The sequence below is a fragment of the Eschrichtius robustus genome, chromosome 15 (genome assembly GCF_028021215.1).
Source record: "Eschrichtius robustus isolate mEscRob2 chromosome 15, mEscRob2.pri, whole genome shotgun sequence".
Classification (NCBI taxonomy): Eukaryota; Metazoa; Chordata; class Mammalia; order Artiodactyla; family Eschrichtiidae; genus Eschrichtius; species Eschrichtius robustus.
This window is the reverse complement of record NC_090838.1, coordinates 80,516,184-80,530,088: the sequence shown is the minus strand read 5'-3', so window position 1 is coordinate 80,530,088 and position 13,905 is coordinate 80,516,184. Positions and strand designations below refer to the sequence as shown.

Genomic DNA, 13,905 nt, shown 5'->3' with positions numbered 1-13,905 from the left:
ATAAAAGACAAACACTAAAGTGAAAGCAGAAATCCGTCTATCTAGCTGTGTTTTCGAAGGGGAAAAGTAAGTCCCTTTAAGTCTTTGCACTGTTAGAAACTTCATGCTAATTGGAGTTTTATCATAATTGCAATAATTTCCACTAGTTCTTCCTTTCTTGCTGTCTCTTACTCCTCATACAATCTCAACCAATGCAGATTAAGAGATTTGAAACGAAACAATTGCTTTTCGGCCTGGAGATGAGTATTTTCTGCTTCTGGATGATTTTTTGAGTCTATTCTGTGGGGTAGATATACTCTTTGGGTGTAAATCTCATGGCTCAGCCAGTGCTATACCATTGAGTCAGATGTCCACCCAGGTGTAACTGGCATGGCCTGGGGAGGGAGGGGACAGGCAGAATCACATCCTATGTAGGGCTGTCTCTTCAGGGGCTGTGGTTTGGGTAGAGGGTTGGGGGAGGAGGGAGCACAGTGATTTGGCACTTCTGGAACACCTAGCAGGAGAAAAAAGTCTGAAATAAGAGGATGGTTTTGTGGATTTTTTTCCCCCAGTGGTGGAAATTGACCTGACACAGTGATCTGGGTGAGGGCCATTAATTAACAGACATGGAAGGCTCCATGGAGCCTCATGGCCTGTGCTGATGGGGGGAGAAACAAGGGAGGCAGAGAGGACAGAAAGTGAGACCAGGGCGTCTGCTTCCCTCGCTTCCTGAGATGGAGCAACTCAAGGACTTATAAGTAGATGACCATCTGAGGTCATCACATCCAATCTCCCGCCCTGTTGGGGGCAAGAATCCTCTGTATGTGGTCATTCCAATTTTTTTTTATGGCTTCATTCACTTTATTTTTCTCATATAAAACTATGTGGTGGCTACAGCTGGAGCCTGGGTCCTCTGCACGGAAACTCTGGTGTGGGTCTTTACAACATCGTCAGTGAATTCCTGATACGGAGACTTGGTGAACGCTGTCTCTTTCCAGAGATCAGGAGTGAGATAACTGTAGGTCTTGGAAATGGCATCAAAAGTGGCCTTGCAAAGTTGCCCAGGGTGGCAGTTCAGCCCCTGGCAGAGGTGTAGCAGTCGTCAATTCCAGCCATCATCAGTAGCATCTTGGGCACAGGGGCTGAGACGATGCCAGTACCCCCTGGGACCAGGGATAAGGCACATCAGCACAGAGCCACAGCGGCCAGTCACCTTGCAAGTTACAGTATGGGGCTTGCTGATCTTATACCCCTGTAGCCTCGTCGCATGGCCATGATGGAGAGCTTGGCCAGAATAGTGGCCCCATGGATGGCAGTGGCTATCTGCTTAGAGCACTTGACACCCAAACCGACATGTCCGTTGTAATCCCCAATGGCGACAAATGCCTTGAACCTGGTCTGCTGGCCAGCACGGGTCTGCTTTTGCACAGGCATAATCTTGAAAACCTCCTGCTTGAGGGATGTTCCTAGGAAAAAGTCAGTGATCTCAGATTCCTTGATGGGCAGAGGGAAGAGATAGCTTTCCTCCAGGGACTTGATCTTCAGGTCCCTAACCAGGTGGCCCAGCTTGGTGATGGGGAGCCACTCCTCGTCCTCAGCCTTGCCTCCATGTGCTCTGCGGCCCCGACCCTGGCTGTGACCCTGACCCCGGACGCCGCTGCCAAAGCTTCCGCAGAAGTCACCGGGGCCTCCCATTCCAGGGCCCCCAGGGGCCTCTGGGCCCTCCCGCAGCACCGGCGTCATACGCCATTTGGTGTTTTTACGAAGAAGAAGGGTCATCCCAGTTTTTTTTTTTTTAAACATCTTTATTGGAGTATAATTGCTTTACAGTGGGGTGTTAGTTTCTGCTTTATAACAAAGTGAATCAGCTATACATATACATATATCTCCATATCTTCTTCCTCTTGGGTCATTCCAATTTTGATTGAACTGTCCCAGTGTCAGGGAGAGCTCTGTTACAGTTCCCCTTGTGCCCTAATGAAACAGGAGGGAAAGGGGCAGGGCACAACCTTTAAAAGAATGACATAGCCATAGGACATGATGAAAACTAGTGAGAACCAACTGGGTCCAAGATGGCGGAAGATTTGACTTCCAGTGGATCTTGAGCCTCATTATATGCTCATTGTAATACATTAGCATATGCTAAATGACACACCCACAGGCGCCATGACAGTTTTGAGGCCCAGCATAAAAGGCTAAAAAGTGGGCCGTGGCCCAATTCCTGGAAATCCCCGCCCCTTCCCCCAAATAGTTGGAATAATCCTCCCACTCATTAGCCTATGAAATTACCCAGCCCATAAAAACTAACCACCCCATATTTCGAGGCCTCTTGCTTCTTGCCTTTCGATGACCCACACTCCGTCTTTGGGGGTGTGTTTCTCCCAAGGCCTCTCGCCTTCTGAGATAGTGCACACTTTGTCTGTGGAGTGTATTTCTCTCTAAATAAATCTGATTCTTATCCATCACTTCGTCTTCGAATTCTTTCACGATGAAGAAAGAACCTTAAATTCACTGGCGACACTAGCATATTTATTACACACTTGTGCTTGTATTTCTATAGGAGTGATTCCTAGAAGTGGGACATGTACATTTTCTCTTTTGATGGCTGCTAACAAATTATGCATGTGTGGAAACACACACTGTATTGATACATACAAAAATGAGTACATGGCAGTCATGGCGAGACAGGGAGCTCAAAAAGAAGTAAGGACTTTCTAATAGTTAAAAATGTCTCACAGTAGAGCAGAGCACCTGACTTGGGGTAACAGGTGTTCAAAAAGTAGAGCTTGGCACACTCTGGAGACCACTGGGAACCTCTCCAAGGAGGCAAGTCCCCCACTGGTGGCTTCTGTGGCCCTGAGTCCTTCCAAATACAATGCATTTTCTAGGTGAGGCTTGGAGAACAACAAAGGTTTTGCAGGACCCATTCAGAAGCACTCTGAGCCCATCTCCTTGCAGAGGCTGCCACTGGGCTTTGCTTGTCCTCTGCTGTAGACACAGGCCTATCTACTGTATCCCCAGCTAGGATGCCCTGGATTCTGCTGGGACCCTCCCCTGGTGGCCTCAAGAGATAAATGAGTTTTTCCCAACAGGTCAGAAGTCTTCCTATGAGCCCAAGGGGGACACCCTGAAGATAGCAAGAATGGCTGGTGGCAGAGCTTTAGGCAAAGCTGCTATTTTGCATGGTTGAGGACAGAAATCTTTACAGGTTTCAAGGGAAGTAGCCTGGTTTGCTCTAAGGTCTGGGGTGAGGAAGTGACTGTGATGGTTTCTCTCTGGGGTCTTCACCTGGGCCTGAGCTCCCACTGAGTGTTCGTGTTTATCCTTTACTGCCCTCTGTGACCTGTGGCCATCACAGGCCCTTTTGTCCTGTCCCCCTGCCAACAGCCATGCCTCAGGGCAGGGGCCCCATCTTGCTTCCCGAATGCAGTTCCACCTCCCGGAGAACGGCTGACTGCAGGGTGGGGGAGGGCTTGCTGCTGCTGTTATTATCATTATTGCTACTACTATTATTGTAAATACATCCTGCTTATCCCTTTGTTGTCCCCTCCAGGCTCTCAGAGCTCTAATATTCCACCACCTCCACCTCTCATCCTCTCTTCTCTAATGCATCTTGCTTTGCCCTCAGGTGCTGTTAACAGATTGACAGTGAGTGACAAGGACCTGTGTGAAGGTGTCTGTTACCCAGCAGTTTTCCTTTAAGAGAATTGGTTGTTGCTATGGCAGCACAGTAGCTTGGCAAGGTGGCAACCATATAGGAGGCGTTAGAGAGGAATTCTTGGAGCTTCCTGGTGCATTCCCAAAGCTGGACTGAAGAAGGCAGAACGTGGATTTCTTCTGAAATAATGTTTTAAATGGAGGTTTCTAGTTAGTTGAGTCCACAGAACGGCTTATGTTTGTGGAAAAACCGTAGAAATGGTACTGTTTCAGGAGCATGCTGGCCCCATCCGCCAACACCCTGGTAGCCCACATCCTTCCTTGTGAGGTTATGAGTCAGACTCTGAAAACTATGGTGTGGAGAACTGTCAATCAGGGTTGGAGGACTGAGCCAGTAACTCACTGCAGCTCTCGGAAGACATTTCATATTTGAAAGAGTTGAATGTGGTCGGTATTCATCTCTTGAGGTTCTTAGAGCTCTGACCCTGACTGAATTCAATCAATCGCTCCCAGCCCCACCTGCATGTCGGAGTCACCTGGGGGGGAATGTAGGCGGTGCTTCACACTAGCAGAGCTGTCATTACAGAAGCGGCCCCTCCAAGGGGGCTAGTGCACGTGCTTGTCCTGGTTTATGTGCAGCTGTTAGGAAGCGTGGAGCAGCCCCGGATGCATCGTGTGGACTGATGCCCGGAGGAAAGGAGATGAACAAGCTGCAGAGCGATGCGTGAGGCCTGCTAAGACTTATGTCCATGATGATGTGATGGATAATGAGTTATAATCTGTGTTTTGGAAAAAAATTGGCTTAGGAGGTTTCTGGGAAAACCAAACCATCCGGGTGTTTGGAAGGGGAGGCTCATCTGAGATCTTGGAGAAATGAACCTGAATCTTTGCAGGATTGTATGAAATCTTCAACTGTAGACTTCTGCCTGGATTTCTCCTTGGGATCTGCCTGAGTCAGCCTGAGCCCAGAGCAGAGGTCCCAGGACATCTTTGGATTAGGGGCAGTGGGGTCACCTCTGGGATGCCTCCAAGGGGCTTCCTGTATCCAACCTGCTTTCTCACTGGAAAGGCGTAGGAAACCTTCATTTTGTCCCTTCTTGCTGTCAGAAATTTCCCTTTTCCTTTTCTATGATTTGCCTTAGTCATTGATTTTACCTTGTGGATAGAAAGTCTCAGCCTGCATTTACTTCAAAAACAATGGAAGTTATCTCTGTTTGCCAAGACTTGGCTTTTTATTCCTTGATTGTTTTACATTACATTGTAATGTATAGCTTCAGTATTTATTTATGGAAAGGTTTTTATTTGACTGCTTAAAGGCCAAAGGAGCAAAAACAAAAACAAAACCAAAAAAAGTGGAGGTGATATCTCTGCTTCTTTCTATCTATCTATCATCTATCTATCTATCTATCTATCTATCTATCTATCTATCTATCTACCTATCTATCTATCTACCTACCTATCTATTATCTGTCTGTCTGTCTGTGTATCTATCTGTCTGTTTTTACATGCAGAGACTATCCTTGGAAAGAGATTCAAGACACTGGCAGCAGTGATTACTTGTAGAGAGGGTGATTGGGGAACAGGAATGGGAGGGAGATTCATTTCTTTGTACTGTTTGAAATTTTTACCATATGCATATTAACTATCTTTTTAAAAAGTTATTTACTTAATTTAGTTATTTTTTGGCTGCATTGGGTCTTTGTTGCTTCGCGTGGGCTTTCTCTAGTTGCGGCGAGCGGGGGCTACTCTTCGTTGCGGTGTGCGGGCTTCTCATTGAGGTGGCTTCTCTTGTTGCGGAGCACAGGCTCTAGGCGCGTGGGCTTCAGTAGTTGTGGCTCGTGGGCTCTAGAGCGCAGGCTCAGTAATTGTGGCGCATGGGCATAGTTGCTCCGCGGCACGTGGGATCTCTCCGGACCAGGGCTCGAACCCGTGTCCCCTGCATTGGCAAGTGGATTCTTAACCACTGTACCACCAGGGAAGCCCCATATTAACTATTAAAAAGAGGGTAGAGCTGAGATTGATATGCTTTATGAGTAGACTTTGTCCTCAAATTCTTTTTTTGTGTGTGTGTCCTTAAATTCTTACACTGAAATACTAATCCCCAGGACCTGTGACCGAGACCTTATTTGGAAGTAGGGTCTTTGCAGATGATCAAGTTAAGGTGAGATCATTGGGGTGGGTACTAATCCAATATGACTGTGTCCTTATAAAAAGAGGAAATTAAGACACAGAGAGACACACAAGGGAAAACGCCATGTAAATATTGGAGTTATGCTGTCACAAGCCAAGAAAATACCAGAAGCTAGGAGAGAGGCCTAGAACCTAACCTCTCTAACACCTTCAGAGGGAGCATGACACCACTAACACCTTGATTCTGGACTTCCAGCTTCCAGAACTGTGAGACAATATGTTTCTGTTGTTTAAATTACACAGTTTGTTAAGATAGTCCTAGCTATCTTAACAACCAGTGCAACATGTGAGAAAATGTTAGTAGAAACTCCAAAGAAAGGAATTGACTGGATACAAGGGGTAGTGGGCAGTGGGGAGTTGATTGGGGAGGAGGTGTGGGGCAGCATGCATGGCCAGGGACCCTCGGCTGGTACCCCGTGCCTGCTCCTTTGCCCTGGCTCCCTTTCCCGGTTGCCTGCCCCTGGCCCCTGGCTGGACGTGCTGTCCAGTACACCTGGGCTTTCTGGCTGTCTCAGAACAGTCCTTGTGCCCCACCTACGATCACCTGTTACTGATCCCACAACATAGGAGGTTAGGTCATTGACAACGCCCATCAGGATGAACTTCCTGGAAGATGCCTCTGGGGTTAACTTAGCCAAACAGAGTTGTTTCTTAGGAATTTGCTTCTCTGTGAGTCACATCCTGGAACCCCACATTTGTTAGACTGGCCCAGAATTTGCCAAGCACAGCAAGGAGAGTAAACTACATAAGGACGATTGACAGTTGATAATCCTTTGGAGGGGCCCCTGTAGGTTTCTGAGGAAGCTGGGTCTGGCCCTTAGTGGCTTTAGCTGGGGTGAGTTTGGGGCTGTGTATTGTTTTCGTGCAGCCGTCATGTGCTCTGTGTCCTCTTCCTCAAGACGTGGAGACTTCCTGCAGGGACATTGGGGTGGTGACCTCCTCTACTCAGGGGCAGACACAAATGGCCACCGTTGCTTTGCACCAGGGGTTTGCGGCAAGGAAGGCACCTCCAGCAGTGCCTCCGGGGCCCTGCCCCTGGTTGGACAGAGCTCTGGTGGCCCCAGGAGTGGACATTGAGCCGAGGTCTGGGCAGCAGAGGTAATAAAGGGCTGCTGTTTGGAGGAGGCAGAGACTCACCTCCTTGGCTGTGTGGTGGTGAAGATGGTAGCTAACAAGGGCTCAGAGTCACTGGGTGTGTTAGGCTCCAAGGAAACCCTGGGCCTCACTCAGAGACTTCTTCCTCAGGAAACCATGTTTGGTCTTTCTCCCAGGAGTCTAGTTTGTGTCAGTAGAGCTTTTCTCCATTAGACATAAACTGCACCAGAGGCTTGCCCAGGTCCCTGCTCAGCCACGGAGGGAGGAGTTGGGGTGGCTGCCTTCTAGGAACACCTGGGCCAAACTGTCCCTTTAGGTGCTTCTCTGAGCCTTCCTTTGGCTTTCACTGAATGCGTTTCATGGAACAGATAACAAGCCCTGTGTTTGGTGCTCAGGATCTTCCGGGGAGCACTGTGGGCTGGGATCCTTGCTCTTTCCAGCCAAGAAAACCCAGCCCCTTCCGCCAAATCTCTTAGGTGGGCACTTGAGGCAGAGTGGTCAGTGGCTTATCCGGTGCTGGCTTTTCATCTGCAAGATGCTTAAGGCCTCTCAGAAGTAGTTAGGCTATAAATAAGCACAGGATTAAAGCCTCCAAGGTTAATAGTTAGAAGGTTGTAGCAGCTCTAGAAGAAAAGACTCGGTGAGTATACGAAGTTGTGTTAGAGATTTAAAAAGGGCGTTTCTGTGGTTTTTTAGGAAAAAAAGAAAGACTTAGCACCAACTCAGACACATGCACAGTTCACTGTTCACACTTTCTTAAAAGACATGTATTTGTAGTATGGCCTCCTCAGAGTTGCTGGGTGCCACAAGGAAGGACCTCCTTCCTGCCAAGGCAAAGCAGCAAAGGGCTAATCTGGGAAGGGTTTTGATTTGCTTGTGGATGGGCTGTCCTAGCAAGCCTGAAATCATAGAGTGAAAGTTTAACATTGGGCCACTGCCTCTGGGAGGGTGATGTCTTTCTGTGATACACCAGCCCCCTCCTCCTCCTCCTCTTCTTCTTGACATCACCTCCCGCACTTCCAGGTAAAATGAAAACCCTAGGATGGCAAGGATCTTGTCTTTCTTGTTCATTACTGTATCTTCAGAGCTTGGATCAGTAGGCACCAATAACAATTTATTGGCTGAATTAATGAATGGAAGAAGAATGAATGAACTTCAGGAATATTTAGCACTGTACTTGCTGTGATTCTGTTCTTTATTAGTTGACACAAGAATGACCTTTCATGACACCTTTCAGATCCATTACACTCTCTCATTCTTGATGATGCTTGGTTGGCCAACCACTCAATTTCCAGAATTCTAGGCCAACCCAGGATTACGACTGGCTTTTTGCTCCCTATCTTGCGCTTCCCCCCACCCCCATCCCCAGCCTCTGCTGTCCCCAGATCTTCTGTTGCTTGAGGACCACAGGCTGCCAGGGAACCTTCAGGATGAGCACCATTGGCCAGGTTACTGTTCTGATGTTCTTCTTCCACCAGGGACTCTGTGTAATTCTGAATAGGGACGTGTCTGATATCTTGACTAACTTAATGCACTAAACTCCCCGTCAACCATTTTAATGTCTCAAGGACATTACTTCTTCCTAGGCAAATGGGAAGACTACATTTCCCAGCCCCTTTGAGGATTAGGCAAGGCCATGTGACTACTTCTAGCCAATGAATTGTGGGAATTCCAGGCTGAGGCATTTAGGAACTGTAGGTCGCCTGCCATGTTGACTCCATTGCCTCCCATGGAAACCGATGGGAGAAGAGTGTCACGAGATAAACCAAACTGGATTCCCAAGGGACTAGATGGATGAAAGGGCCACTACCTCACTCAGACTTTGTGTGAGCAAGCTACAGACATTTGCTAAGCCATTGAAATTTCAGGTTTAATTTGTTATTGTGACAGAGCTTAGCCTATCCTGATTTATACCAGGAGAATATGGGAGTTTAAGAGAATGGAGGCTTGGTAGGCACAAGCATTTAAGGAATAAGCCCAAATGCAGACCTCCCAAAGCTGGCTGAAGGATAAGCTCAAAGAAAACGTGAGTCTCTGGGGGTAAGATTTACTCCCCCCCACATTAGGCCTAATACTCCTCCCCTGCCTCCACCCCCCATTTACTTTTCTGAGAAGTTTGGTGAGTCTGGCTTTTCTGGAGATGCTCCCTATTTGGCTTGGCTGGCAAAATTTTGCTGGGCTTCCTTTATTAAGCGTCCATCCTGCCTGAGACTTCAGTTTTTGGCAGAGTCATTTCTAAACCTTATTCGTTCAGTCAAAATTTATTGAATGCTTACAGTATGTCATGTCCTGTGTGCCAGATGGGAAGGATGCAGAGGTGAGGAGGACACGATTGCTACCCTTGGGGTGGCTACACAGGGCAATGCCATTAGCGGTGTAATAGAATAGTCACAGAAGGCTCTGAGCAAAGAGGAGATGGTCTCACTGTGCCTGGCAGTTAATGACAGAGGCTTCACGAGGAGGAGATTCTCCTGTTGCTATTTCAAAGGACACGTGTGTGTCTGCCATAGGGATGAGGGTAGGAGAAGCCTTCCAGGCAGAGGGAACAGTGGGCATGTGCAATCGCAGCAGCGCGGTTCCCCTGGCACGCTGCTGGGGCTGCATCAGCTCGGATGTACAGATTGTACCGGAGGCAGGGCTTCTGTATAAAATTGGCTTTGGGAGATTGTCTGTGTTACCACTTAATGCTTATTGAATTTGTGTTTTAACGGAGAGTTAAATTTTTACTAAAAAAAAAAAAGCAGAAGTAAAAAGGTTTTTAGAAAAAAGAAAAGTAAAAATCTTTTGACTGGTTAGGCATCAATACCAAGGAAATAATTTGAAAATAGGAAAAACTTTCTGCTCCCGGATGCTCTTGACGGTGTTATTCATGATAGTTTTTTTTAAAAAATGAAGACCTAACTATTTGACAATAGAAAGTTTAGCTAAGTGATGGCATATCACATGCAATGTGAGGCTAAGAACTCTGTCATGTGAGGAGATGCTTACACTGTCACACAAAAAGTGCAGGATACTAATTTTTTTAAAATTGAAGTATAGTTGATTTAGAGTGTTGTGTTAATTACTGCTGTACAGCAAGGTGACACAGTTAAGGATACTAAACATTATGTATAATACAATCAACTGTATAAAAGGTATAGAATAAACTGAAAGAAAATATACTCAAAATATACCCACCTGTTGTTAAAAGCAGTTATAACTCGAGTGTTGAAATTACGGGCATTTTAAAACTTCTTTTGTATAAAATTTTCTGTATTCTAGATATAGTGTGAGTGCTACTCTTATCTGGGTGAAAAAAAAGCTTTAGTGTGCCTTTCTTTCTGATTCCTTTTCTGCTTCCCCATTTTCCTCTCTTCTCCCTCCTCTAACCCTCCCTCCTTTCTTCCCAATTTCAGACTCCTAGGTCTTTAGCATAAGCCTAATAATTTAAATTAGACCATATGACAAAAGTCAGTTACTCTACTTGGTAGCAGCGTACCTCGTGTACAGCATGGTGGTGAAGATCTCGGGCTCTGGTATTGAACTGTTTGGGTTCACACACTTTGTGTGGACACTTTGGTTTACTAAGCTATGTGACCATAAGCAAACTATTTAACTTCTTTCCCCCTCATTTTCTTGTTCTTTAAAATAGATTTAACAATAGTTACTGCTTTAGGATGTTGAGAGGATTAAATGAGAACAGAAGCAAACTATTTAGCAGGGTACATAGCCAGCACTCAGAAAATAATGTTACTGGCTTAGTTTTGGTATGCAAACTTATTTAAAGCTTAATCATCAAAAGCAAAGACAAACATCCTAGCAAGTCTTTGTAAGCTTCTTGTCAACAGGTGACCCTTGAATATGTTGAGAGGGGACTGAATAAACAAAGTTCTTATTTAACATATAATGTGGCCCATACAGTGTTCCCCAATTTGCAGACTGGTGAGTCTATTAGAATGAGTGGCTCAATCTTCTCTAAATACCAAGAACACTTTAAAAAAAAATTCCAGAATCAATGGAAACTCTTAGAGGAAGGTCTCTTAGCAACAGGTAACCTGGGCTCATCCTGAATGCCTTTAGAACACTAAAAGCCATAAGCAGGTGTTTGTGAGCCGATCAGACCCTGGGATCTTGGTTTGGATGAGTTATACTGAGACAGAACGTGTGAAGCCTTAGCCTGGGGCATGGCAAACCTGAGAGGTGCTTCCATAACGCCCCTCGCCTCCCCTCCAAAGGTTCGTTCCTCCAGCTGATTGAAAGCCATTTAGCAACACCCAGTGGTGTGGCTAGGTCCTCACTGTATGGCTTTAGAACCCAGGGGCTCATCATGAGTTTCCTCACTTAGACTGAAATCTGCAGACATGCCCATGGATATGTCTGCTTCTGTCAACTCACATCACCAGCAGAGGGGTGGGGAGGGTGGGAACACAGCATGGCCCGGAGGGTCCTGTCCCAAGATAGAAGAGGCTGGTCTGCAGATCCTTGGGGAGCTGACCTCCAGGAGAGGCTGGAGGAGGTGTCTCTGACAGGGATGGGGGGATGTGGAGAGAAGAGAGGAGAGTAGGGCATTTTACAAAGAGGGAGCTGCCCCCCTCCGCATTTGGTTAAGGTGCCTTGACAGGGACAGAGTAACCCAGGGAGGAAGGGGTGTGGAAGGGGGGTGTGTGGCAGGCAGGCTTACGCGCGGTGGCCTGTGGGAAGCAAGGTGACAAGACTCCCATGCTCTTTGCCACTCAGAATGAGGAGGAGAAAGAAGGGGATTGGGGCTGCATAGTGTCATTTGATGACTTGAGACCTGCCATGTGTTATCTCCAGAGAATTGAAAATTTCCTACTGAAGATCTCATGATCAGACAGGTCCCACCTGTCTGCATTTCAGCCAGAGGGAGAGGGGGAACATTCCAGCAAAGGCAGTATCCTATACACTGACTACTGGGGCAGCTGTCAAAGGTGATACGTCTGTGTCCATACTTGGGCGAATGAGAGGGAAAATGCCACAGTGCTGTCAGGAGCCTTGTAGAGGGTGGCTGGTCCCAATTCCCACCTGGAAAGGTGCCAGAATCCCTGCCTTTCCCACTCTGACCTAGCTCTCCAGTGCCAAGGGGAATTCACTGCTTTGTAAAATTCCTTGAGTCTGGATTGTCCCCAAAGATGTTCCAGTTAACCCTTCTCTTGTGATGTGTGCCTGAAATCAGCTCGGGAAACCCAACACGCTCTCCCCTCCTCGGGGAGAAGCAGAGCACACTCTAGCGTGTCAAGACTTGGCAAAGTTCATAAAGATAAAAATCTGTTTGATTTTGTGTAGCCTTCATTTCCCCTCTTTTTCCCACAATAACTTCCATTAACATTCCATGGAGCTAATGAATCCATTAGCTGGCAAATGCCACCCTGATGGTTGGAAAAGACCTGTGTGTACTGTGTACAGTCCTGTCCAGTCCTTGATGTAACTGAAACCTGTTGGTTCGTGTGTCTGTCTGTGTGTCCCTCCCTGCCCCACCTCCCCAGGTCCTCCCAGCCAGCTCTTTGGGACCCTCACCTCTTGAACACTCTCATGGGAGAGTTCCAGGTTGTTGGTGTCCCTCTTAAGGCACTTCCCCAGGTGTCATCTGATGGGGGCTGACTTGGGCAGGACTGTCCTCCTTTTCTTTGGCCACGGTCCAGGGACTTGCATTCCCTTTTTTAGCAGCAGGTCCATGTCCTTATATAACGAACACAGGTGAGGCTATTGCCAACTATGGACAAAAGAAATAAGATGGCAGCTAATGATTGCTGTGTCAGTGGACTTAAAAGAGACCTATATTTTCTCCACTCAGGTCATCTTTGCTTTAAACCAGACCCTCCTGCAGCAGGAGAGCCTGCGAGCGGGCAGCCTTCAGATCCCCTACACAACAGAGGACCTCATCAAACACTATAACTGCGGGGACATCAGTTCCATCATCTTCAGCCATGACAGCTCCCAGGTGAGAGCCCTTATCCCCTGCTCAGCTCAGGGTGCATTTAAGTGCAAGAATAAGGACGTTACCTGCCGACACTGGGACATCCTGTGTACAGAGGATCGAGGTCATGAAGGGCTCTAAAAATACAATTGGGCAGATGTAGGTGTTGAGTGGGATGCTGCAGCTAACAAAAGCATTCTTTAAGAAACTTAAGAACTGAGAGGGGGACTTCCCTGGTGGCTCAGTGGTTAAGAATCCTCCTGCCAATGGAGGGGACACAGGTTCGAGCCCTGGTCCGGGAAGATCCCACATGCTGTGGAGCAACTAAGCCCATGCGCCACAACTACTGAGCCCACACGCCACGCTACTGAAGCCCTCGCGCCTAGAGCCCGTGTTCCACAACAAGAGAAGCCACCACAATGAGAAGCTCATGCACCGCAACGAAGAGTAGCCCCTGCTTGCTGCAACTAGAGAAAGCCTGCGTGCAGCAACGAAGACCCAATGCAGCCATAAATAAATAAATAAATAAATTCATTAAAAAAAACAAAAAAAGAACTGAGAGGGGCATTGATGAGAGTTAATTCCCAGATGAAGTCAAAGGATGAAGCTTCAAGGGACTTGGTGGCAGGCCCCATGGCTTAGGCAGCAGGCAGCATGAACCAGCCTTCAGAGAGGAGAAGGGGTCTGAGTCTGAAAGCCTCCTTGCTGACTTAGGTAACTTTTGAGAAATGATGGAGCAGAGCTTTGGCTGCAGCTTCCGGTGACTTCCAGAAACATGTGAGCACGATGCAATGGGAAGTGTTCATGGTATTCTTATGGGGGGGCACATAAGAAGCTGGGGAGGCTGCCAGCATTTCCAGACATGGATTCCATCCTGCAGTACTGCAGTGAGTGTGGCCGAAACTGGTGCAGCTGGTGTAGACACAGGACAGGCCTTACCTGGGGGCCACTTAGGGGAAGAAAGTGGCCGGCCAGGGTTCAGAGGATGGCAGCCTCCCTACAGGAGGGAGGTAGGATGGATATTTGTTATGCTTCGATCAACAAGCTTCCTGTGGGACAAACCCTGGCTT

The 13,905-nt window shown here is 47.4% G+C and overlaps 1 protein-coding gene and 1 pseudogene across 1 annotated transcript in view; one reads left to right on the top strand and one right to left on the bottom strand.

Moving 5' to 3' along the window:
- TRABD2A (TraB domain containing 2A) overlaps positions 1–13,905 on the top strand; it is a 56,479-nt gene that overhangs the window by 28,589 nt on the left and 13,985 nt on the right. Inside the window, 1 exon segment of the mRNA XM_068564370.1 lies at positions 12,713–12,859. Within this exon segment, the coding sequence (XP_068420471.1) occupies positions 12,713–12,859 (147 nt within the window).
- On the bottom strand, positions 837–1,729 carry LOC137777860 (small ribosomal subunit protein uS5 pseudogene; annotated as a pseudogene).